Source organism: Aedes albopictus, chromosome 2, assembly GCF_035046485.1.
Source record: "Aedes albopictus strain Foshan chromosome 2, AalbF5, whole genome shotgun sequence".
Lineage (NCBI taxonomy): Eukaryota > Metazoa > Arthropoda > Insecta > Diptera > Culicidae > Aedes > Aedes albopictus.
Genome location: NC_085137.1, coordinates 468,711,457 through 468,738,872, shown reverse-complemented (window position 1 = coordinate 468,738,872; position 27,416 = coordinate 468,711,457). Strand labels below are relative to the sequence as shown.

At 44.3% G+C, this 27,416-nt stretch overlaps 2 protein-coding genes across 3 annotated transcripts in view; one reads left to right on the top strand and one right to left on the bottom strand.

Annotated features, from left to right (window-relative positions):
• The window catches only part of LOC109418108 (mitochondrial enolase superfamily member 1), a 44,751-nt gene that overhangs the window by 4,661 nt on the left and 12,674 nt on the right, over positions 1-27,416 (top strand). The window lies entirely within an intron of this gene.
• On the bottom strand, positions 5,035-21,162 carry LOC109413107 (inner nuclear membrane protein Man1). 2 transcript variants are annotated; one of them, XM_029870888.2, is made up of 4 exons: positions 20,981-21,162; positions 19,609-20,246; positions 18,269-19,013; positions 5,035-7,904 (listed from the first exon to the last, which is right to left on the bottom strand). In XM_029870888.2, the coding sequence occupies exons 2-4, from the start codon at positions 20,135-20,137 to the stop codon at positions 6,590-6,592; spliced, it is 2,589 nt and encodes an 862-aa protein (XP_029726748.1). In that variant the 5' UTR covers positions 20,138-20,246; positions 20,981-21,162; the 3' UTR covers positions 5,035-6,589. The 2 variants fall into 2 exon arrangements, with proteins under 2 accessions (XP_029726748.1, XP_062710004.1); XM_062854020.1 differs by lacking the exon at positions 20,981-21,162 and having other exon boundaries at positions 19,609-20,517.

Here is a 27,416-nt window from a genome sequence, read left to right as displayed (position 1 = left end):
CGGGGGGGGGGGGCGGTGAAGGTGCTCGAAAAGATCATCCTCAATAGAATGTTGGGGCACAGACAAACGGACGTAACACTCTTCAAAACAGCTTGGCACATGCATTTAAAGATCAATTCAAATTTCATTTGATTTGCGCGATCGTTCCACCAGAGGCGCTAGTGTTCGCTCGCTTTGACGTTTGCCAGTTTACACGTTGCTGAATGATGCAAACGCAAATTACAGGCAATTTGTATAGTAGTGTGCGTGTCACCGATGGCGAAAATGGTCTTTCGAACAACCAGTAGGGCTTCCGGAAGGGGAGGTCCACCGTAGACACTATCTTGACGGTTACAAAAACCGCCGAGAAAGCACTCGAGCCTAAGAGGAGGGGAATTTGTTTCTGCGCAGTAGTGACTCTGGATGTAAGGAATGCGTTTAATAGCGCCAGCTGGTCTGCTATTGCCGATGCGCTCTTGCGTCTGGGCCTGCGTCTGGGGATACCGGAGTACCTGTACAAGATTCTCGGAAGTTACTTTCAGAATCGTGTACTATTCTACGACACGGAGGTGGGTCGGAAGTGCTTTCACATAACCTCAGGAGTCCCGCAAGGTTCCATCCTGGGTCCGGTGTTATGGAATGTCATGTACGACGAGGTGTTCAGGTCAGAGTACCCAGTGAGAGTGGAGATTGTCGGATTTGCCGACGACATTACGCTCGAAGTCTACGGTGAAACGATCGAGGAGGTGAAGTTGACTACCGACCACTCGATCAAGGTTGTGGAGGCGTGGATGCGGTCCAGGAAACTGGAACTGGCTCACCACAAGACTGAGGTGACGGTTGTTAATAACCGGAAGTAGGAGCAGCAGACGGAGATCAGTGTAGAAGAGTGCACTATCCTGTCAAAGCGCTCCGTCAAACACTTGGGCGTGATGATCGACGATAAGCTTACCTTCGGTAGCCACGTCGATTATGCCTGTATTGCGGCAATGTCCCGGATGATGTCCAATAGCTCTGCGGTGTACGCCAGTAAGCGCAAGCTTCTGGCTAGTGTTGCTACGTCCATACTTGGTATGGCGGCCCAGCGTGGGGCACTGCGCTAAGTACTGAATGGTACCGACGGAAGCTGGAAAGTACTTACAGCGCGTACTATTAAAGGCTCATGCGCCATCAGGCATAACGGAGCCGAATTCATTTTGAAACTTTTTTACAATTTCATATTTGTGTCTTATTTACTAGGTTAGCTTTTGGAGATCCGTAAAACTGGCGGTTTGGTCGAGGTTAGAGGGAGTTTATAAAAGTTTGTACTTATCTTGATTACTCCGGACAATTCCCGTTTGTATTGGCGAACTTCGTAAGTGTACCAGGATAGGTTGTCTTCAAAAATATGGCGTTTTCTGGAATAAAAACAAAAACGAATATGTGGAATGTGATAAGCTTTGATTTCGAACTGTGATAATTATTTTATGTCTTTCCGTTCAGTAGTTACTTACCTTACCAATCAGGCTAAGGCCGGGTTGGCCTCTGCTGTACATAGTAGCCTCCTCCATTCCACTCGGTCCATGGCAGTTTGTCTCCAGTTTCGCACTCTGCGTAGGGTCCGCAGATCGTCCTCCACTTGGTCGACCCACCTAGCTCGCTGCGCTCCACGTCTTCTTATACCGGTCGGATGACTCTCGAGAACCATTTTAGTCGGGTTGCTATCCGACATCCTGATGACGTGACCCGCCCACCGTAGCCTCCCGATTTTCGCGATATGGACGATGGTTGGTTAGTTCAGTAGTTATGATTATTTAAAGTGTAGAAAAGCCCGAAATTACCAAATCGACTTGAAGCATATCGAAATCTTTATCAATCAAGCCGAAAACTTGACCAGAAGTTCATTTTAGCATGAGAATTATGAAACTCGCTTGACCGGCCGAATTCGAGACATTTTCTAAAATGTGAACATACCTAGAACTAGATATGTATTTAATCATATATGCTTGTTCACTTGTTGTGCATAATCGACCTAATTTTAAGGTGTCTTACTGCATCACTAAGTTTTCAAACGAATCATTGACTTTTGCTTTTCAATGATTGTTTGCCTCGCATTTTTGAAGTGATAAAAAACTGTCAATTCTGCAGCAACGCTGCAAAAAAATTATCATCGCAATCACTGCGAGTGAGCATATAGGATGATACTTTTTCATACAAATATACGCTTTGGTGGCAGAGAATTATCACTTTGAAATTTTGAGGCTCATATCCAACATGGCTGCCGATACTGATGATGCTGTAAAAAGAGTTTAACTTCGTCAAAATCGCGAAGCAAATCGTGCGGAAAAAGGACACGGCATGTCTCGTTGCCGCTCCGAATTACTGGAAAATGATGTAGTGTCTTATACAATCTTTATTGTTTTTATGTAGTTTGCGAAAGAACATAAGAGTTTCTACTAATTCAAGAGAATAGTCTGGACATTAGGCCGTCCCTTATTTTGCAAAAATTGAAAATGTTAAAAGTTCGTTATTGAAAAATGATCGTTTTAGCTAAGAAATGATCGTGTCAAAATTTGAAGTCCATATCTCAAGGCTAACTGGTCCCTCAAGTGGTCTAAAGTTGTCAAAAATTGTATGAAACTAATAAAAACATGCATTTTTTTTTCGAAGAAGAAATAACCTATTCTACTGAAACAATCAAACATATTTGGTATTTGTTTCAAAGCATTATTTTCATTGCTTTAACAATCAAGCCTCCGCGGCACTGATTGTAGTTTCAAATACTTGTTGACTTTGAATCTATCACATCATTGCTTCGAAAGTAAGTAATTTTGCAATTTCAAATACTATATTTATTTGAAACAAATGTTCATGGACTTAGATTCAAAAACAAAATGTTTTTGTTTGAAAGTGAAAGCGAAATAAAAACCCGATTTAATCCACCTATGGTGAACAGAACCCTTCTTACACTTATTAAAATTATTGTTGTATTATTTGTATTTAACATATTTATGTTGTGTTATTGACCAAAAGTTCTAGAAAATATTGTGGATTTGGCATCTAGTGGATTGGTTTCCAAAATAGCATCATGGACCATGGACTAAACTACCAGAAATGCCAGACACTTCCTAGAATCTTGTATGGAATGTTTGAAAAATAGCTTACATATTCTGCAATATTGTATCTTTTATTAACTGCCAAAAGATCTTGAATCGATTAACAAATGGGTAAGAAAATCAGCGAGATACATTTTGTCTAATATCTCTTAATCAGTCGATTAAATAAGCTCCGAAGTACTTGGTATTCATGGTTATGGTGTAAAAACGACAAAAATGATATATCTACTAAGTTAATCAGTTTCGGCATTAGCTAGTTATTTTGGCTGTCTGGTTCTTGCATTTTTCCCACAATATATAAATTCAAAGCTTTCATTTAACATATGTTAGTTTCCATAAAATTCCTGTGTATTTGTAATTTGTTATTTATAATTTTGTTGAAAACAATAACCTGCTAGTATACACTTTGTATGAGGTCAGCATTACTTATTGAAAAATAATTTCCCATAGACTGGTCAAAAACAAATGCAAGATAACAAGTGAATATAATAAAAAAAAAATTTATTGAAATACTCTTCGTAAGATATCTCAGTACTCAAATGTCGAATCGAAATAAAATTTCAGGGCCTTATACAAGGATATTGTAGCTTTCTTTTGGTGCTTAGAGAACCCAAATCGGTTGACAGAAGGCTGAGATATTTATTATGGTACCCTTGGTCAAAAATCTCGAAAAGTTAACCTGTATTACTCCCAAGTACTCTTTGAAACATATCTCGGTAACCAAACGTCCAATCCTAATGAAATTGTATAGGGTTCTACTAGAATGTTGTAGCTTTCATTTGGTGCCAGGATAACCGAAATCGGTTGACAGACGGCTAAGATATTTATTATGATACTTTTGGTCAAAAATCTCAAAAGGTTTAGTTGTATAAATCCGAAGTACTCTTCGAAAGATATCTCTGTAACCAAATGTCCAATCGAAATAAAATTTCTGGGCGATCTACTAGGATGCTGTAGCTTTCATTTGGTGCCAAGAGAACCCAAATCGATTGACAAACGGTCGAAATATTTATTATGATACACTTGGTCAAAAATCTTAAAAAGTTTAGAAGTATGACTCATAAGTACTCTTCGAGAGATATCTCGGTAACCAAACGTCCAATCGAAAAAAAATTCAATAGCGTTCTACTAGGATGTAGTAGCTTTCATTTGCTTCCAAGAGAACTCAAATCGGTTGACAGACGGCTGAGAAACGTGCGTGACTTTTTTTTTGTAACGCACATACACACACACACACACATACACACATACACACACACACATACAGACATTTGCTCAGTTCGTCGAGCTGAGTTCATTGGTATATGTGACTCGGCCCTCCGGGCCTCGGATCGAAAGTCGGTTTTTCGAGCGATATTTATACCCTTCTTATGGGTGTAAGAAGGGTAAAAAGGCGAGCGAGAATCGAACACGGATACTGCTATAATATGCTATACTGATAGCAAGTTAACGTTTACAACCAGATTTGCTCTTGAAAATCTGAAGGTAAAACTAAATCACCTTGCTCATATTGGCGTTATGCATTCTCCAATATTGAAAACAAAGAAATATTTTTTTTGAGTCAACAAACCTCGCAACTTTGAAACAATTCACTTTAAATTTGATTCTAATATGTGTTATTTTTCTGCGTGTAGAATAGGGTATTTTTTCGTCGAAAAATGTCATGTTTTTATTATGTAGTTTCATACAATTTTTGACAACTTTAGACCCCTTGAGGGACCATTTAGCTTTGAGATATGGACTTCAATGTTTGACACGATCATTTCTTAGGTAAATCGATCATTTTCCAACAACGAACTCATAACATTTCCATTTTTTGAAAAATAAAGGACGGCCTACTGGACATTGTGAAATGTGATTAACGGAAGCGTTCGTGAATTTTCTTAGTAAAGATTTATTTCAGAACCGTTGTATTTTTTTGTTTTGTTACATCATTATCTTACAGCTAATAAGTTCCAGATTTTTGTTTTTTATCAGATATCTGTTACGCTTTGTTTAACTTAATTATCAACTAAAATTGATGATAGCGCTTACCGTCGTCATCTCGTCAGTTTGCATCCGCGGTTTGTGTGTGTATGTGTTTGTGAGTCTGGTGTGGTCAACCGCTGCACTCGCTCCGTATCGTTTCGTTACTCGGTACGATTTTTTTTGTTTTGTAAAATTATAAGAACAGTGATAACAGTCGTCTCGTTTGTCTACCTACCTACTATCTGCGCCTGAGTCGTTTGTAAACAGTCGAATGGCAAATGATAAAAATCTGTTTTCGCGATTAAGCATTATGTTTTCTTAAACGACATCTCAACAGTACATCAACAAAGAGTTTATTTTTTCTATATGTGGTTTAAATTCCCTAACGATATTTTTTCTGGCGGTTTGTGAATTAAAATTCTATAGATGCGTAGTTGGAAGTGGCCTATTTTTATATGGCGCTAAAGTCATCATTTCGTCGCGGACAACTATTTTAAAAATTTATTTGTCCTAGCTGTCACGTTCGTTCGTCAGCAGTTCTATTGTCTCTTAAGCAAATTCTAAGTTTTTGATGAATATACTGGACAAATTATATTTGTTCAGTCGGGTGCTCGCAATTTCATCCTACTGAAAGCGAAGGATTGAAGAATTGATTGTTTTGTTTCTTATTTCAAGCCTAACATTACGAAACATCGTATGGAGACAAAATCAATTTTTTCACGTGACGTACTGCATTTCGTTGAAGACTACTTGTAGCATCCATGATTTTTTACTTTTTTGAAATGCTAAATGTCGATTATCTCCATTCATGGATTTTGTTACATATGATGTTTGGTTAAGTTAGGCTTGATTTTTTATATTTTTTGTTGAAACAATCACGAACGAAATAACATAAAGAACGAAAGCGACCGGTGCCATAATCGCATTTTCGAATAGGATGAATTTGGCAGCAAATGATTACTAAAGGCACCGTGACCATATATCGCTGGACATTTTTCAGGGAATTTCGTAATTTTTGGATATTTTATCCGGCGCAATCTTGTCTTTCAAGAAGCATAGAAACTCCTTCAACGCTAGTCCGGTTTTGTAGACTGCCTGAAGTCCATGTGCAGGTGTTTTAAAAGTGAAAGATTCGGGTAGAAGGGCAAATTAATTAGCTTATTCTGCTTTCGATCCAGTTGTATCGCAGCTTCCTTTCCGTAATGAATTCATATTTCCATCGATATATGGAATATCCGGTGTATCAATGAAAAGAAGGAGGATTGTGGTACTTCGAAGGGATTGGAGTCGGGCATTATGTAACGGTTGGCAGAGGTCCAATATGTAAATGTTTAGTAAAGAAATAAAAAAAAATAGGCCACACCCAACTACGGAGTCAGCTATACCAAAATCAATATTTTCTGCTGTAACGATCAATAGAACGAAAAAAAAGTTTACGCTCGAAATTCAAATCACGAACAATCTTATATCATTTAAAGCAGCCAGGGGTTAATTTACAACTAAAACTATTTCCGTTAAAACTAGAATAAAATAAACTCTAAAACAACTTAGCACTCGGGCTCCTGGTCGAGCTCCAGATCGTCCTCTTCCTCCTCTTCTTCCTCTTCATCATCGTCCCGTTCCAGCGGATTCGTCGTTGGTGGCCGATCTGCGACCGATTGTTGCTGTGACATTGAGCTATTGTTGCGATTCGAGGGCTTCAGGCAAACCGGACCGGCCGAAGACCGTGGAAACCGTGCCAGGTAGCGTTCCAGCCGAAGGAATTTGATCGACACCAACCGATTGTCGAACCACCAGCCGTTGATCTCGTCATGTACTATTCCGGCATCCTTGGCCGAGGCGCAGCGGACGTACACGCAGCAGGTGCTTCGGTCCAGCTGGATGTCGTAGATTTTGCACCGGACTCCGACCTTCTCCAGGATGGCATCCTGGACGATGGTTTTCAGGTTGGGATCGTTCACTTCGTACTTGTCGAACATTTGACGGATCTTCAGGCAGGGGGTCGGTGGATCCGGGATTTTATTGGTGTTGTCAAAGGCCGGGCTTTGCCACTTCTTGGCACCACCGGGAACGGTCCGGCTAGCTGAAGCCGGTGGCGCCGTGTCAATCCATCGCATCATTTTGAAATCTTCCCCTCCTCGGTTTCCCACCTCGAACTGGATTCGGCTTTCGTTTTGTTCCAGGAATTGAAGAGCCTCCAGCCACGCCCATTCCAGCTTTCTTCGATTGTCGGGTGTGATCAATCGATCGCGTAAGTGATTTACGATTACAACGCCTCCTTCGTCTGAAGGTTCATTCGCCGCTTGGCTTACCGCTTGAATGATTTCACTTATCAGCATGTTCACCTGATTTTTACGCTTCTGCTTGACGTAGAGCACGAACTTCAGGAAATAGTTAACCAGATATGTGATTATTCCAACCAGTCCCAAAACACCGATGATCACGAAGAACGTGTGGAACTTGTTGTACAGCATGCAGGTGAACGGCAGCTTCGGTTTCAATATGGCAAAGTAGTTACTCTTGGTCGGCCTTCTGCGGAGCACTTCCACGAAGTCGATCTCGTTTCCATCCTGATCACAGTGATTTATCCTCCACTGAGGATTCCGATCGATCAGGTACTCCATGGCATGCAAATGTTTCGTCAGCTGTGGAATCAGCACATTCGGACTGTGCTCCTTGGCCAGTTTGAGAACTTCGTTGGCGCTTATCCAGTACGTCACACTGGAATCGACGCATTTGCTGTGTTCGACTCGGTTTTTCAGTTCACTTCCAACTAACTTCAGGAGATCCAGCGCTGATTCCAGTTCCGACTGAGCAATACACTTGGTGGTGTCCTTGGATGTGATGTCGCATAGATCATACCTAGAGGGCAAAAATTAAATGAAAATATTTTACTCTGTTGCACAATGGTTCAGGAATCAAAATATTTAAGGAAAGATGCGCATTACGATAAAAATTACAAAACATAAGATGTTCGTTCAATTTGTAATTGTTAACTCCATGATTAGCAAGATTACAAAATTGCTCACGAAAGCAACCAAAGTGTTTCCATCTGCATGGAGCCAATAACGGCAAAGGACACGTTTTTACGCTCATGGATGGAAAATAAGCAGAGACAAGAAAACCTGCATCTCCACGGTTGTCACGGGAAGAAGTTTTTTGGGCCATCCATAAATGACGTAGCAGTTTGGGGGAGGAGGGGGTCGTCTGTGAAATTGCTACGAATCTATTGGATGGAAAATAGCAGAGAAAACAGTAAAACACGTCTTTACAGGTCGAGGTAACAAACTGGTGTGATCTTTATTCATCTCCTTTTCCCTCTTCATTCATGCCCCATTGCGTTACACTAATGGTCCATTCACACTGTCGATTGCGTATTCGATGAATGCGTGATGTTCAATGGCACAGTGCTGCCATCACTCCTCCTCATCGCGCTGAGATCGTAGACCAATCCTCTCGCGTATGTTCTCCAGCTTCACCCTGTTCAGCGGTTTTGTTAGTATATCCGCCAACATGTCCGCCGATGGGCAATATGTCACATTTATGTTGCGTGATTCTGCCAAATCCTTCACAAAGTGATATTTGGTGTCCACGTGCTTGGATCGCTTCAGTCCTGCGTTCTCGTCCAACATCTTGATGCAACTTTGATTGTCTTCGAAGATCTGCACTGGTTTCTGTACAGGCTCCCCGAAGTCCTTCATTACCTTTTTGATCCAGAGCAGCTCCCGGCAACCTTCAGCTAACGAAATGTACTCCGCTTCGGTCGATGAAAGTGCCACACACGCTTGCTTTCTGGCACACCACGAAATCAAGCCACCACCCAAGCGAAATAGGTAACCCGAATTCAATTTCCGGTCCTTTACATTTCCGGCCCAGTCTGCGTCCGCGTATCCCTGAAGTTCTTCTTTGCCGGCTCCTAATACCAGCTTCAGCTCGCTTGTTGCCTTCAGGTAGCGCAGAACCCTTTTCGCTTCCGTCCAATCCGCATTCGTTGGCTTGCTCACCTGCCTCCCAAGAATCGACGTACATATAGCGATGTCTGGCCGGGTATTCACTGATAGATACTGCAAACCACCGACGAGGCTCTGGAACTTGTCATTGTTCGGTAGACTCTCCAACTCCTCCTTTTGCTGTAGATATCCGACGTCCATAGGAATTCGTGATACCTTTGCATCCGCAAGTCCAAATTGTTCAACCACCTTGTCGGTGTATGCCTTTTGGTCCAAGCAGTAGGCGTTACCTTCTTTCGTCACTCTTATCCCCAAAAAATGCTTCACCTCGCCAAGTGTTGTTATTTGGAACTCCGTAGCCAAAGCCTTCACAATCCCGTCGCATTCCTTGTCATTGGAGGTGACGACCAGCATATCATCCACATAGACGAGGATATACACTGTGCTGTCGTTCTTCTTCCGCACAAACAGGCACGGATCAGCTTCCGTCTGCTTGAATCCGAGTCGCGTCAGAACATTTTTCAGCTTCTCGTTCCAAACTCTGGCTGATTGCTTCAATCCGTAGAGGCTTTTGCGCAACCGACAAACCTTGTCACTTCCAACTCGTAGTCCTGGTGGTGCCCGCATGTAGATGCTCTCCTTCAAATCGCCATTCAAATATGCCGTCTTCACATCAACGTGCCTTACCTTCATTCCGTCTCGCCCGGCGACGGTCAACAGAGTACGAAGCGTCACTTGCTTCGCGACGGGGGCGAACACCTCGTCGTAATCCAGGCCGTACCGTTGTGTGAAACCTTGCGCCACTAATCTAGCTTTATAACGTATAATTTTACCTTGCTCATCCTGTTACCTCTTGTAGATCCAGCGGCATCCGATCGTCTTGCTTCCTGGCGGCACCGATGTCAACTCCCAAGCCTTGCAATCCCGCAGCGACTTCAGCTCGTCGTTCATGGCTGTCTTCCAGTGATCACTCTCAGGACCATTTACCGCCTCATGGTAACTACGAGGCTCGTCCTGCTGGCACTTAGCTAACCTGCCATCCGCCATATAACGTTCAGGTGGAATACCTTTCGTTGACCTTGCTGACCGACGAGGTGTACCTGCGAGTTGCTCCTCCTGAAAGTGGTTCGACTCGTCCTAGATAGGAATGATATCCTCATCTCGGCAAGATTCTTCACTTTCACTGACATCTTCATACACACTTTGGTCTGCTGGATCGTCGAAGCCACGAACTAAATTCTCGCAAGACTCGTCATCGGGTCTCCAGTTAGCCTAGTGGTTAAGGCTATGGATCGCCAATCCGGAGACGGCAGGTTCGATTCCCGTCCCAGTTGGGAAAATTTTCTCGACTCCCTGGGCATAGTGTATCATTGTCCTTGCCTCACAATATACAAATTCATGCAATGGCAGGCAAAGAAAGCCCTTCAATTAATAACTGTGGAAATGCTCAAAGAACACTAAGTTGAAGATAGGCAGGCCAAGTTTCAGTGAGAACGTCGTGTCATAAAGAAGAAGAAGAAGAAGAAGACTCGTCATCGAAACCACGAAATTCTTCTTCATCGCTATCTTCGTCCGGATCACCATCTGATTTATCGGATTCTTCATCGGACCCGTCCGACTGCTCCACGTTGCCAGTTGGCCTTGCCGGCAGCTCGATGAAATCCTCAGCGACCGCATCTTCAACCTTCTCACCCGAGCATCACGACTGAAAACGACTTCGTCTGTCTTCAAGTCGATGAAACGCTTTATGCTGCTGGGAGTACCCAACGAAAGTCATTTTCCGCGCCTTCGACTGCAGCTTCGTCCGCTTCTCCTTCGGGATGAACACGTACGCCTCTGAACCGAACACCTGAAGCATGCTCATGTCCGGTTTCGTCCCGTACCAAATCTCGTAGGGCGTCTGCTGTACCGGCTTCGTTGGCAGCATATTCTGTAGACAGTTTGCCGTGTTAACCGCCTCGGCCCAGTACCGATAGTGCAATCCTGACTCAATGATCATGCACCGAGCCATTTCCACGAGCGAACGGTTCTTTCGCTCCGCGACTCCGTTCTGCTGCGGCGTGTATGCTGTCGTGAACTGCTGCTGAATGCCCTCCTGCTTGAGAAATTTGACCAACTCTGCGCTGCGATACTCTCCTCCTTGATCCGATCTAATGATCTTCGGAGGCCTTCCGAACTGCGTTTTTACCAGACGCACGAAGTCCCGGATAGCATCCACCGTGTCCGACTTCCTCTTCAGAATGTACAGAGTGGTATAGCGGCTGTAGTCATCGATTAGCGATAGGAAGTATCGACGACCACCGGGTGTAGCCGTATTCATCGGGCCGCACAAGTCGGTGTGGATCAAATTCAACACTGCCTTCGACTTCCGCTTTGACTTCTTGGGGAATGGCAGCCTTGCCATTTTCCCTTCCAAGCAGGGTTCACAAGTAATTTTTACTGAGCAGCTACGTACCTTGATGCCGGTTGCCAAACCTTTACGCCCTAGATCCAGAATAGCTTGAGGATCACGGTGTCCCAGCTTCCGATGCCACTCGTGTATGCAGTCCTTTGCATGGCACTGTCCCGAAACCGCATTCGCTCGTTCCACCATTTGGAGATGGTAGAGGCCCTTGCTCGACGGTGCAACTGCAGCAATCCTGTCGCCGTTCGCGATCGTGCAGCCATTCTTGTCGAAGATGACTCTCGCTCCCTTCTGAACGAGCCTGCCAACCGACACGAGATTCATGTCGAGCTCCGGAACGAATAGCACTTCACTGAGCGAAATCTGCTTTTCGTCACCACCGCCTCCGATGCAAGAAAATTCACACGATCCGACGCCTTTCACTACCGCCCGTTTTGCGTCGGCAACTGTTACGGATTTCGGAGTGTCCTGCCGCGGTTTACTCAACGACACGAAATACTTCCGATTCGCGCACATATGCGAACTCGCGCCGGAATCGACAATCCACTCTTTCATCGCGCACTCACTGGCAAGAAACGTAAACGCTTCCGATTCCGATTTGGCAAGCTTTGCCTTCGCTTGCTTTTTCGACACTTTCGTCTGTTCACGGTGCCCACTCGCTTCTGAGCTACTGGCACCTTCTTCTTTCTTCTGCCACTGCCACAAGATGCAGTTCTTCTTCTTATGGCCGGACTTCTCACAGAAAAAACACACCACACTTTTCTTCTTATCGTCCGCTTTCAGAACAACCGAATCCACTGCCGATGGTTCCCGCCGCTTGAGCACTTCGTTAATTATCTTCCCCTTCACTAGCTGCAGGGTCAGCTCTTCATCGGCTCGGTTTTCTAGCGTCGTCGTCAGTGCATCGAACGAACTTGGCAGACTTCTAAACACTAGAACCACTTGGAGATCTTCGTCCAGCTTTGTACCGGCATTAGCCAGCTTCTCGAACAAATCCTCGAACTCCATTAAGTGCTCTTCGATGTTGTCGCCGTCGTGGTACTCCATGTCGCAGATTCGTTTGAGCAGTTGCACTTTGGTCGTTAGCGTCTTCTTCTGGTGCTGCTTTTCCAAATTGTCCCACACTTCCTTCGCGGAATTCGTATTCCGGATGTGCCCGTGTTGACTTCTTGTCAGCAACAAACCGATCGTCGCGCGCGCTCGTTGGTCTCCCTCGTCCCAGGCAGCCACCGCCGCCGCGTTCGAACCGGAAGCATCCAGTTGCGGCTTCACTCCCGGCGAGACGTACTTCCAAAGTCCTTCTCTCACTAACAAAAACTCCACTTCCAACTTCCACGAATCGTAATTATCGTTCGTCAACTTCGCGATACCGATCTTCTCCATTTTGTCGAATTCAAAAATGTCCAAAAACAATTCAACAAAATATCCACGACTTGTCTCTACGTGTTCACTTTGCACAAAAAACAAAATAGCTACTTCACAGGCCCATGACCTATTGGATGGAAAATAGCAGAGAAAGCAGTAAAACACGTCTTTACAGGTCGAGGTAACAAACTGGTGTGATCTTTATTCATCTCCTTTTCCCTCTTCACCCAGGTAACCAATAAGCATTTAAATAAGCTGTATTTCAGCTATAAAACTGCATTATATCTGCTTGCTGCTGTATCATAGCAGTTCTACTGCTGAATTGCTCTGTATTAGCATTTCAAATGTTGCTTAAAATCTGACAGCTGTTGTGTAGCATTTCAAATGCGCGATATTTTTTGGTTAACAAGCATCCTAACTGCTACTTTATTGCCATAAAACTGCTAAGAGAGATGGGCGATGTTAAAAATGTTACACATTTCAACTTTTCAATTCATGTGCCACGACTGTAGGATCCATTACCATGCAGATGTCCCATCATTTACTGGTAGCAACGAAGCAAACCAATGAGAGAACAAATGTTTTCCAAATAAATCCCATGGAATAAGAAACCAATTATGCCATCGTGTATTCTGTGGATGGTTTGATTATCAGCACTTGTCCGAGCCGCTGTCCGGGCACAGAAAAATAACTTCCACACCGTACCACACCGAAGCCTTTTAATAGATCAAAAAATCAACGCACATTATCTGATCGTTTATAGCTCATCCTGTAGCGCGGTTCAGCATCATCATCAGCCAGAGGATTGTGGGATCGAATCCCAATTTCAGCGGGAACAGCAAAAAAACAACTGCAAAAATAATCAAAAGCCCCAAAGTCGCACAGGAGAGTGTGAGTGAAAATAGAAAGGAAAGAATATGAAGCGACTGAAATGCGCAGGGCAAAATACTTTTGTTTATGTTCGATTTTTTGGGGATAGGAAAGATAAGCATTTATTCAGCCGTATATTGGGCCAAAACCTGCATTTAATTAGCACTTATGGCGCATATACGGCATATTAGCATTAAATTACCTGCAGTAAAGGCGCATATAGTGCTAAATAAATGCAATTTTAACTGCTTATTGGTTACCTGGGCATGCATGCCCCATTGCGTTACACTAATGGTCCATTCACACTGTCGATTGCGTATTCGATGAATGCGTGATGCTCAATGGCACAGTGCTGTCATCAGAATCATGTATTAAGGTGAATATATAACGAAGCCACCCCTAGAATTTTCAAGAGCACAAATCTGAAGAACCCAATGTCTCACCAGGCTGAATCGATTGGTCACCCGCCCCAGGTAACCACTAAGCATTTGAATAAGCCGTGTATCAGCCCGTGTTACGCATTTAAACTGCTTGCTGCCCTACATAAGCAGTTCAAATGCATAGCTGCCTTGAGTTAGCATAAGCTGTGCTGCTCAAAAGCTTTCGGTTGTTAATTAGCATTTCAACTGCTTGAAGTGGTTTCACTTGGGAGCATACAGAATGCTTTTCAACTGCTCTTTAAATGCTAGGAGCAAAAAGGTTGGGAGATATGTTACGCATTTGGCAATACATTATGTCTCTCTCTTACAGAGCCTATGCTTCTGTTTACAAATTTGTGCATCTTATTTGCTTCTTCATTTTCCCCTACTCATCCAAACGCACCAAAGAAAACATTACTGCAGCTGGATTGGATTGGGAACTTGTCCATAAAAAAATCACCAATTATTTATCATTTCGTCGGAAAATATGTGCTGAATAGGTGGATGCTTTGGTGGATCATAGGATTGTTTGAAAGAGGGAACAAACAATCTTATTCCACAGATATTTAAAAGAAGGGATCGTAATGCTCTACCACAATGAAATATCTCAATGAAAACAAGTTTTGGATGTTGAATCTGAAGCTGTTATCGAATCATTCTTTATATTGGCGATTAAATCAACGCACGCCACCGGGACAGCTTTAGGATCGTGGATCAGGAGCAACAGAATCCGAAGCAGATATGATTAATCAATCTCCGGATCGTAAGTTCAAACCTACATCACTACAAAAATCAGCAAAAAAGTACCACCTAGCACCGGCTGGAATATGGAAGGACGATGAAGCGGGGAAGCAGGTTGAGAGAACGAGAAGCAGACGTCAATCTATTTTTTTTTTTTTTGCTCGACGAGGCGTTACGCTTCTTTGACATTTCGTCACGACGTTCCTGAAGGGATAGCACTAACACAGCCCGTTATTTTGCCAAAACCTGCTGTGAGGCAGCACTATAGGCGCATATACGGCTAATTAGCATTAAACGCCTTGTCGTAAAGGCTACTATAATGCTGAAGGAATGCTATTTTAAATGCTTACTGGTTACTTGGGGCTGGAGGTGACCAATCGATCAACTTTTCATCACAATCCATCATTTGGTTCTTCAGATTTGTGCTCTTGAAAATTCGAGGGGTGGCTTCGTTATATATTCACCTTAAGTATGGGAAAATAGGCTTCACATTTCGGTTCACCACTAGGGGGTTGTTCATAAACCACGTAGACTTTTTACGGGGAGGTGGGGGATGTGTCTGGCCAAAGTCTACGCTCCACACAAATTTCAAAATTTGTGTAAGGACAAAAGTCTCGGCCTCATCTAGTCCTCCACTATGCCAATTGCTTAGGTGGGAACTTGGGATTCTTTCCTAAGTGAACCATATCCACACATCAGTGTGGACTCACCACTTTTGGCACCGGGAAGTGACCGAGCATACGAATTGCTCAAGAGGAGTAAGCCTAGACGTGGCGGAGGACCAGCTCTGCTGGTCCTCTTCAGAAATTTCACACATCCGGAAGCGACATGGCACCGCTTCCAAGGTGTCACAGCTAGGGCTCCCATCTACACAGGATAGAAAATCAGGACAATATTTCATGTATTTTCTCGAAAACTAGCAAAACTCATCGGATTTATTAAGAAATTTCGTCCAAAATTAGTCCAAAATCAGGACATGTCCTGCCAAATCAGAACGAATGATAACCCTAGTCACAGCCCAGCTAGGAGTGCCTCGGGCACATCAGGAACGATGCCAGTAAATTCTTGATTATGGTATACTGGTCATGCTTAGAAATTGGTAGATGAGATGGTACACGCTTAGGTAACTATGCACAAGTGAGGTGATGGCGACGGCATTCGATCCTCTTTGCGGTGAGCGAAGCGAAGAAAATTTGTGCGGATCAGTGTTTCCCAAACACGGCCCATGTGGATGTTGTCGACACTCCGTCGAGAGGAAAAAGTGTGTCTTTTAAAATTAAAAAAAATGCAAAAGTTTGTAACTCGATTTATAATAGGAAATGATTATTGGCTCTGTAAAGCTGACTACGGCGAGATAAACAAATTTAAAAAAAAAAGAATACTCCTGATTAGCGCTGATCCGGCTCTGAGCTCAGTCCCCATAAGGGCCTGGGCCAACCCTCGGGTGGGCTACCTGCTTGCATAGATAACCACCAGGATCCTTGGCGACTACTCCATTTGTAGTGAGGTATAGCGACTTTAAAGGGGGGGGGGGGGGGGCAACAAACATGACTTCGAATTCTAACAACTGTAACCACGTGGTTGGGTGCGGAGTAAATGAGGGAGCGGCGTTGAACCTGTTCGCGCGTGGAGGCTTGGCTAGATCGCCACTACGAGTGGCTGGTGCACCCCCCAGCGAGCCAGCGGCAGAAAGTTCAAGTTCAACAAGTGACACAAGTGGTGCACGAAGTGGTACAGCGCCGACGGATCAAGAATGCGGATCTCACGCGGGCGCTGAGCCACAGCAGGAGCGGGCTACCAAAGATGTTTGTTACCAGTGTTCAGATGAGAAGTAACCGCCGCGCCTTCATTGTTGCTTGTTTTGTGTCTATTTTGTCCGACAATTCTCTTCTCTGCTACTGTAGGAACGCCTACGTTCGTGACATCCACGTTCAGTCTAGCCATAGATTCAAGTAGAGCCCAGCCTCTCGCGTTAATCAAGCGACTACCCCACTCAATCGCCCAGGCGTTGAAGTCTCCACCGGTGACCACGGGACTCAATCCCATTAGTGCGCTTGATAGCGAATCCAGCATAGACGAGAACTAATCTATCGGCCACCTGGGGGGAGCATAACTGCAGCAAGGATGGGAACACTCACTTGCAAAGAGTTGCACTCACTTGATATTTTCTCTGCTCAGAAGCTTGCAATCAAGAAAAGATGTATGGACGACTTTTGTATTGTGGTTTTGTCTAAAACTTTGCCGAATAGAGTAGGGGTCGCAAACGCATACCGAAGTCGTGAGGGAGCTGCGGAGGCAACTCTCCACGAGGTGAATGTAAATTACACTCACCTCGTGGAGAGTCGCTTTTACAACTCTGTCAAGACTTTGGTATGCGTGTGCGACCCCTATTCTATTCAGCAAAGTTTTAGACAAAACCACAATGCAAAAGTCGTCCATACATCGTTTCTTGATTGCACGCTTCTGTGCTGAGAAAATAGCAAGTGAGTGTAACTCTTTGGAAGTGAGTGTTCCCATCCCTGAACTGCAGTATTACATCACGTTGATCTTCGCTATTGCAAAGGCCGCATGCGACGTGGAAATTATTTCCTGGACCGAAAAACGATCGGTTGTAAAGATCGCCGCTAGCTTGGTCTTATCCGCTATCCAGTTCCCATTATCGGGAGGGATGCGATATAGGTCCGATAGTAGGGCGATGTCTGTACTTGACTGACGGCCACTGCAACTGTTGGGAGGCTTCACAGTTGTTCGCCGTGCAATTCAAGCATTTTAATATGGAGGTACACTCCCTGGCGATGTAGCCTTCTACTTCGCCCTTCCTGCAAAGCTTCTGTCGGGGCCTTTATACACCCACGATTTATGTCCTTGCTCAAAGCACTTGAAACGCAAAGCAACTTGCAGACTGCAGTTGCCTTGTTCACCTATCACCTCCCTACGGGGAGCTTCATCGTGACGATCTGCGTGCCTACCGGGCTCTTTCGCAGGCGGATCGATGCACTTGGTGCATCTACCTCGCACTGCTGTTTAAGTGCGACTGTGAGCTCTTCTGCGTCGGTAATCTCGTTCAGGTTTTTACACTGGAAAATTGCCTCCTCCGTTAGGGCTCTTACCTGCACTTCTTCACCCAGTACGTCTTGAGCTAGTGCTTTGTAGGAGGTGCCTTTCTTGGCCGTCTCCTTCTTCAACACTAGCATCATTTTCCGGACCTGGTGTGCCGGATGCTTTTTCCGTCCGCGTCCAGCGGTGAGACGATTTGCGCCTCGCATGGCCCTCAGCACCTCGGCGGCCCATGGTCAATAAAGCTGTTTTGAAAACTAATCCACTGGGCCACTGGTTGCCAAATTCAGAAATATTGCCCAGAATGACCAAAAAGGCACAATCTCACGTTTGTTTTAAATAACAAAATTAACTAGGCAAAATTTACATTTTAGAAACTTGAAATGCTTAGTAGACAACATAAATGAAAACAAGACTTACCTCGTATCGATCGAACTGAGCGTGCTGGCAATGTCTGTACTGATGGTCATATACATGAAGGCCACAAACACCAGGAAGGCAATGAACAGGCACAGTAGCGCACACGGAATAAATGTCTGCTTGAATCCGTAGTGTTCGTCCAGTTTCGAAATCAGATTGCCCATAGCGACCCGCAGTGGAATCTGCGGCGGTTCCGGATCCGGTTGAGCATGTGTCACAATGTCGTTTTCGTTAAACGTCCCGCTGCTGCCGTTTCCTCCACCCGCATCGCCTGCATTCTGGTGATTCCCAGCGAGCCCATACCGACTGGCGTAGGTGCTGTACCGACTGCGGAAATGGTTCCCACTGATTGGGGCCCCACTGTGATTCAGGCTGAGATTACTTCCACTACCACCGGGGGCACCAGCTCCGCTAATGCCACCGCCCAAGGCCGTTCCGATGGCATTGTTGTAGTTCTCGTGCGACACCGTTTCCCCCCGGAGTTGCAGTAACCGTTTGGTATATTCGCTGACGAAGGGCGATTCCGACGATGCGCTGCCATTGGAATTAGTCGAACTGTTCAGATCGAGGCCGGACCGGCTAGGGGAACCAATGGTGGTAGCCCGATATCCGGTGGCACTGGGATACGTTAATGGCGATAAAGGAGACACTGATGGTGCAGCCGCGGAGGATCGCGTTGGTGTCGGGTAAGGGCTTGCCGTTGTGGTGCGTCGAAATAGTGCGCTTGCCGGTGGGGATGCATTACCTGCGGTTGGAAATAAAAAGTAAAAAAATAAATAAATCTGTAAGTCAAACAGGGTTTATATTCGGCATTGCCCATAAACTACATAAACTCAGTTTTTAATTACCTTACACCCTCTCCATCTCCCCTTTTTAGGGTAATGGAATTCCTTGATTTCCAGCCTTTATAAAATAATTACTGGTATAAATTACTTCAAATTCGTTTGATTAAATTGAAATCCGAAATTGACTTCGGTCAGAAGGCAGCGCTTAAGCCGTTAGCTTGATGAGACGGAACGGATTGGTACATATATAAGAAAAACATACCTAGTTTGTAAAAAAAAGTTTCTAGAATACCTGGGAAAACTAGGCAACATACAATTCCTCCTCCTATTTGAAACAAATACGACTGATATGTTAGTGTTACCAATGCCATAACTGTCTGGAATGTCAATAATCTGAAGTCCGTTTTCAGTATGGGATACGAAGATCATACAGTACTGACAAGAATAAGGTATACACTGGTAATTTTTAATACAAAATGATCAACTTGCCCTTATTTTCAGCTCAGAAAAGTTTAAATTTCTATGGAAATTTTAAGCAATTTTTCAGAAACTTACCAAAAACGCGACTTGTCCTCAGCCCTCCGGAATAGTCCTCCTCTTCGCTGTCGTTGATAATCACCGGTGAAATGTACACCGAACTCCTGTTGGATCCTGGAGAAATCGATTTGTTATGACTGGCATTACTGCTATTGTTGTTGTTGTTATTCTTCAATGGACTGCTGGTTGTTGATATGCCCGTATTGATGCTGCTGGTGGTGGCGGTGGTCCTTCTGCTAGCAGGCCTAGCCGCGGGAGGTGGCATCGTTGACCGCGTAGCACCTGCCGCCGCTGTTGTCGACCTACGGCCGCTTTTCGCGGAACGCTTATCTCCACTGTCGGATTCCTCGCCGGAGGAATAGCGTGTCGCGAAGCTCGTCTCGCGTCTCAGCTTGCCCTTCTCATTCTCCATGTGATTGCGTAGCTTCTTGATCAACAGCTTTCGAGTGTTGCTGGTGATGGGCAAATTCTGGAAGCCGTACTGAATCAGACGGTGCCGCAGCTCGTCGTCCGACAGCAGATCCAGATTATCCATCCGGCTGCTCATCTTTGCCCTTAAGGTCTTCCTTCTTCGGAATGGACGCCGTCTTCCCGAGGCGCGGAGGTCGTTTCAGTTGTTATTCCTTTCACCAAACACGAACCAGAATAATCTTTTTCTGTCGATGATTCAAGAGAAAATTTTAACCAAACACACAATCACACAAAATTACACTGGCTTCGGACTTCGGAATCGCGGCGGCTTCCTCTCTTCTCTGGTGGTGGCGCCGCTTATGCTTCGCTGTTGTGTGGTCAACGTAACGATAGAAGCGGGCGGGCAGTGTTTATTTGCATCCCATTTTGTTCCCACGCACACGGCGCCAACAGTGACTAGCGGGAACCAGAGGTGCCAGTGATTCACCCAAAACGTCGATATTTCTAGAGCTCGATTTGAATAGGTCGTATGTGCTTTCGTCGATATAAAAATCAATCAGTTTATTTTAGTTACGATAGCAATATTAATTATTTTTCGAGGACTTTTAGTGATTGAACGGAAAGCCTGTTAAGTAAGGAATCGGCTGTATGTATAAGTTTTGTTTAATTTCAACAGCTTTCGCTTCAATAAGCGAATCCAACTGATCGAATTTTATATCGACGAAAGCACATACGACCTATTCAAATCGAGCTCCAGATTTTTTTATTAAGATTCTCGAGGATTACTGAAGAATTTCATATGCACTGGCAACACTAGTTTCAGCCGTCGAGTCTTTTTGTGCACCAACACCAGACCGACCGGGATTACACGACCGTTCACGATATCGCGGTATTTTTCTCTCTCGCGAACGCACACAAGCACCAAGTCACCGACCGCAAATCCGTCCATCCATTCCACCAAAAAAGGGGGTCAACTTACAGGAAGAAAACATCAACTTTTCACCTAATAGCAGGGTTATTCATGCCGGAAAACGTCTCCAACCGGTAACTCACTGTTCAAACTACAGCCGAATATCAGATTTTTCCACTTTTGATACCGGTTAGGCACCTAAATTCACGAAATTTTCAGCAACAAAACACTAGCCGCGCGACTTTGCCGAAGTGAAAAAATTCTGCCTCGCTCGCGCTCGCGGTGGACCAAGTTGTCAAACGGCGTCGCGAGCATCAGCGTGCGGCGGGGGACTTCCCGGAGAGTTGAAACATCGTGGAAAACGAAACGAAATATTTCGCACACGGTAAAACAGAATCAGTCATATTATAGGACAAAAATTTCAACAAAATTTGATTGGATGCTAAATTTTTACCCGAGTTTTTACCCATTCACAAGGGGGTATTACACTCTGTAAGAAGTGGTACAACCGTACGAATAAAACACGGAATTTAGCGGTTACACGAAGTAATTTATTTGTACAACCTTCTTGGCTTACTGCCTAGCACGAACTAACTAAAGCTCCAGAAGGGAGACTTCACCAGATGTGACAATGTTGCCAGTTATTCAATCTCGTTACACGCTTTCTTCTTTTTTTTTTAATTATTCTCGAGCATTATTTATATAATCATTATTCAAAGTTTTCTTAACACTATGTTACGTGGTAGCCGAACACCCGCGGCGACTCGGGGTTAGTTGGATACAAAAATTATAGGAAAGGATATTTGGGATAGGAATCCTAACTAATCATATCTACGCGGTGGTCGAACAGTTCTACCGCTTCGAGTTTGATAAAACCTCTGAGAAGTATCACGCGTTTGTGAACAGGCGGATTGGTTGCCATCTATTGGATAAGAGGCGTCCGAGACATCAACATCAGAATCGCTTGCGAAGCTATCCTGACGAGTGTCATGATAGCACGATGAATCAGAAGATTCACAATCTGACAAAATGGGTTCATGTGATGGAATACAACGAGGGGGAGTGTTTGCCTCATTTTGCTGGGACACAGGAGTTGCTGGATCTACCCGCACAGGAAAAGGTTGATTTTTAGAATAACTTACCGATTTGTGTGCATCTTCTTCGTACAAAACGTCGCTTGGATTAAAACCTTCATTTGTCGTTCGAGTGATGAAACGTCGATTGCGATGGAAGTGATTACCGAAAGAATCCTTCAGCACATACGATCTTTCATTGGCGTTTCGTACGATTTCACCATAATGCCACTCCTTACCGTTCTTCTTGAATAACACCTTTTCACCCCTGTTCAACGCTGGTACATCTCTTGACGATCTGTCATAGTAGTATTTTTGCTTTGAACGCTTATTGACTAGCTTACTCCTAATCTCTTTGTTGTTGAAGCCAGCATGAACAAGCAATCCCTTTGCTATTGGAAGACGAGATTTGAGTTGCCGACCAAAGAACAATTGCGCTGGAGAAAGACCCATGCTCGAAACAGGAGTAGTATTGTATTCCAATAAACGATATTGAAACAGTCCAACCTCTCCTAGCTCAAGGCAACGTTTTAGAATGTTTTTGACAATAGCAACACCTTTCTCTGCCAATCCGTTACTCTGAGGATACCGAGGACTAGAGAATTTGAATTCGATATTGCACTTATTCGCATACAAGTCAAATGCGGCAGAATTGAATGGGACATTGTCACAGCGAACCTGAGTCGGATAACCATACGTGCAAAAGATGCGATCAAGAACCTCAATAACATGTGAAGCAGATTTTTCACGAAGCTTTTCGGAAAATACATATCCGGAGTACGCATCAATAATAGCCACATAATCACGTCCCCCATATTCATACAGGTCTACTCCTATGCGATGAAATGGATACTCTGGCAGCGATGGTTGAACTAAGGACTCCTTCTGCAAATTCCTTGTGAACTTTTCACATATGCGACAACTTTTAACAAGTTCAGTCAAATCAGCTGTCATACCTGGCCAGAAAAACTGCGATCGAGCTCGAGCTAGTGTTTTTTCAATACCCAAATGCGGCGCATGCAGCCAGTTAGAAATGCACTTCTGCATCACAGTAGGGATGACCAACCGATGTTCCTTGAATAGTAACCCATTTTCATAGTGTAGCAAGTCCCGATGCTTATAGAAAAGCTGGCCCAAGTCGTCTAGTTGATGATAGGCAGGCCACCCATTTTCTACATAATATGCAATACGACGGTACCTTTCGTCACTGTCAAATTTCTCGACATAATAATGGTAATTATCAGCCGAGAAACATACCTGTTGAGAGACCGTGTGAATCATGCCGCTTAATTCTTCGCAAAAATCAGCATCATCGGGAAGAGGCGCCCTGGATAGACAGTCAGCAACAAGCAAGTTTTTCCCCGGAGTGTAAACTACTTCCATGCCCGGATATTTCAGCAGATGCAAAAACATACGCTGAAGTCGAGGGGTTACGTCATCTATATCCCTTTTCACTAGAGCCTCCAATGGCTTATGATCTGATTGTACTACAAATCGACGGCCATGTAAATAGTGATGAAACTTCTCACAAGCAAAGACTATGGCTAACAACTCTTTCTCGATTTGAGCCCATTTCTGTTCACTTTTAGACAACGTTCGAGACGCGAATGCGATTGGTTTCCCATCTTGCATAATGACGCTACCCAGACCATCCTTTGAGCTATCGGTTTGTACAACGACTTCCTTATTGGCATCAAATAGTGTCAAGACAGGTGATTTTGTTATGGAAACGAGAAGATCATTTAGCTCATGATCGTGATCATTAGTCCAATTCCACTCAACATCATTTCTGGTTAGGTTACGCAGGTGCGCAGTGCGCTGTGAGAAATTCGGGATAAACTTGCTTAGGTATTTCAAAAGCCCGAGGATACGGAGAACATCTGATTTACAACAAGGCTTAGGCATGTCGATAATTGCTTGTATGTACGCCGAATCTGGCGAAACTGTACCGTTGGATGTAATGTGGCCCATAAATTTAACTTGATTTGTACGATACTGAATTTTTGATGGATTGAACCTAATGTTGTTATCCCGAGCTCGCTGAAGAACTTTCGACAAGATTTCATCGTGTTCCTTGAAATCCTTTCCCGCAATTAACATATCATCAAAGTATACTTCGACACCCTCAATATCCCCAAACAACTGAACCATTCGTTTTTGGAACATCTCAGGCGCGCTGCTGATGCCAAATGGAACCCGCCTCCAACGAAAACGACCGAACGGAGTCATGAATGTAGTCAAATCTGAGCTTTGAGAATCTAGTTCCATCTGCCAAAAACCATTACGTAGATCCAATACCGTGAAAACCTGCTTTCCATTCAAGCGGCTGAGTATATCTTCGATTTTCGGAATCAAAAAGTGTTCCCTTTTAATGCAAGCGTTTAGCGGTTTTGGATCAAGACAGATCCGAAGAGAACCGTTTGGCTTTTCAACGATTTGCATATTGTTAACCCAATCTGTCGGATAATCCACTGGACAAATGACTTCTTGTTCAACCATAGACGTTAGTTCAACCTTCAAACGCTCGTGAAGACTCATGGGGATTCGTTTCTTGTAGTGCAGTGTTGGTACCGAGTTTTCTTTTAGGACAATGGAGCATTAGCGTGGTTCAAAAAATCGTTTTTGCTCCACACCGCTTATTCGATTCCTAACCAGATTATATGCCTTCTCACAAAATTTGAGCTCATTTGGTTGAAAATTGAGACTGCACAAGCCCGTCAAAGTTTGTATGGGAATTACTATGGGAAAACGATGTTTTTCGTTCAATCAACCGTAGCATTTCCACAAGTGCCCTATTGGGTTAGTCGACCCTTGGTAATACTAGGCTACTCTATCAGCTACAACTTTGCCGAAGACCGCATTCAAATCGGACGCCTCATTAATTAGTTATCGATTTGTATCCAACTGGGCAAACTTAAGCTATGATCCTCCAGCTTCCCAGCAGGCAACATTGCTGCATATAGCGCCAAAGATAGCACACTGAAATCGTGGCTACTATGTTCCACTGCAGAATGCAGTGATGCCCACCGAATAGTTTAACCATCATCAATAAAGATTTCGATTCTGGATAAAAATCGGTAACTAATTAATGAGGCGTCCGATTTGAATGCGGTCTTCGGCAATGTTGTAGCTGATAGAGTAGCCTAGAATTACCAAGGGTCGACTAGCCCACTAGGGCACTTGGGGAAATGCTACGGTTGATTGAATGAAAAACATCGTTTTCCCATAGTAATTCCCATACAAACTTTGACGGGCTTGTGCAGTCTCAATTTTCAACCAAATGAGCTCAAATTTTGTGAGAAGGCATATAATCTGGTTAGGAATCGAATAAGCGGTGTGGAGCAAAAACGATTTTTTGAACCACGCTAATGGAGCATGTTCCTGGAAATTTACCAAGACCTTCAAAAACTGTTTCATTTTGCTGCACAAACTCTGTTTTACTTTCGGGGAGCTGTGCAAAAGACCTAACTGCGTTCAGACGCTCGATCAAACCAAAAGCCACGCATGTCTCAAGACCCAGTATGGGTTCAAAAGAATCATCAACCACCAAAAAGCTTGCAGTGTGAGAAACGTTCTTATCAGGATCAACACAAGGTAGAGAAATACGACCAAGGATATTTACTTTATTCGAACTATAATCAACGACATTAGGCACAGAGGCATCATTCACGAAGGGGACATTCAACCGTTTCACGCACTTCATCGGAATACAATTCACATCAGCTCCTGTGTCCAGCTTAAAATCCACTGGGTAGTCTTCAACCAAATACCGCTTTGTCCACCTGACGCGTGATACTCTAGCGATGTCACAATTCGAACTCATTCTATAAAGCAAATTAGACGTACAGTGTGATGTTACCTTAGATTCAGTTGAGCTAATCTCACTTAATCTACTTTTACCTGATTCACGCCAGTTGAGAGTATGCACAAGCTCTTTGCTCGGCTTACGCTTGTCGACCAGTCTACGGACGTCTCGGTTTCCTCCTCGTTCTGTTTTCGTCATTCTACAGCATCGTTTGAAATGACCGCGTCGTCCACAGGCGTCGCAGTTCACGTTCCTCGCCGGGCAGACAAGGCGATGTCTTTCGTTGTAACTCTGACCGCAGTTGTAACATGCCGCACTCTTGATGACTGTCACCGCTTCCTTTTCTTCCTTTACTTGTTCTTCCACAACGACGTGCAGTTCACTGTGTCCCTTGTTATCCAGAATTTGCTTGTTCTCAGCCGCCGCTTCATATATCTTGCATGTCTCCACCACATTTCGCAAAGGTTCGTCCTTCCCGTCCAGTAACTTCAGTTGAAGCTTCTTGTCCTGAACGCCAATAATGATCCGATCACGTAGCATTCGATCAGCATACGACGCATGACATGCAGAGCATTCGAATTCACAGTACGCAAGTTGAGTTCGGAGTGCTGTTTCAAAATCCGCAAACGTCTGCTTTTCTTTCTGGACTATCATATTGAACTTGAATGCCTCCATGGCAACATTCTTCCGCGGAAGGCAGTAGGCGTCGAACGCTGTGATAACATTCGCCAGCGTACGTTGTACATTTTGCCCACCACTTCCAGCCGCACTCACATTTCCTGTTGAAATACCAGCAGCAGACGCACCTCCAGCAGCACCCACAGCAGCAGCTCCAGCCCCAGCAGCAACGTTACTAGCGGTCGCCACTCCAAACATACTGTCAACATCGCCAGAGTTTGGAAACAGTGTGTTGTATATTTCCACTCCGCGCTCGCCAATGAGCCACAAGAAAGTTGCAATTTTATTGCGCTCCACATCCGCGTTTTTGTTACTGGCGATCATATAGATGTAGAACTGCTGTTTCCATTTAGGCCACTCCCTGGCCAAGTTTGAGCAGTCCAATGGTTGCGGCAATCGTTGATCCATGCCTGTAGCGAATTTTTACTCCGGCTCCGTTTGTTTACGCCTCCCAAACTGTCAACATCGAGATCGGCGCTTTTCGTGCAGTTTACTGTCAATTATCTGTGCAAAGCTTTTCGTGCACTCCACAGCACGGCACTAATACATACACCGGCAACTTGATCGTTCTCGAACCTGTCCGCTCAAGTTTGCACTTTTTCGCAAAGATTGCGAATGAACAAAACTAGGCTTTTCTAACAACTCACGATGATTTTCACGACACTATTCCGCGATTCCGCGCCCGCCACTTCTGACACCATGTAAGAAGTGGTACAACCGTACGAATAAAACACGGAATTTAGCGGTTACACGAAGTAATTTATTTGTACAACCTTCTTGGCTTACTGCCTAGCACGAACTAACTAAAGCTCCAGAAGGGAGACTTCACCAGATGTGACAATGTTGCCAGTTATTCAATCTCGTTACACACTCAGAATAAATAACATATTAAATTTAAAAATTCTGCACCCGTTCGCAATGCTGTTTTATTTTGTATGGCGAGTTTTAA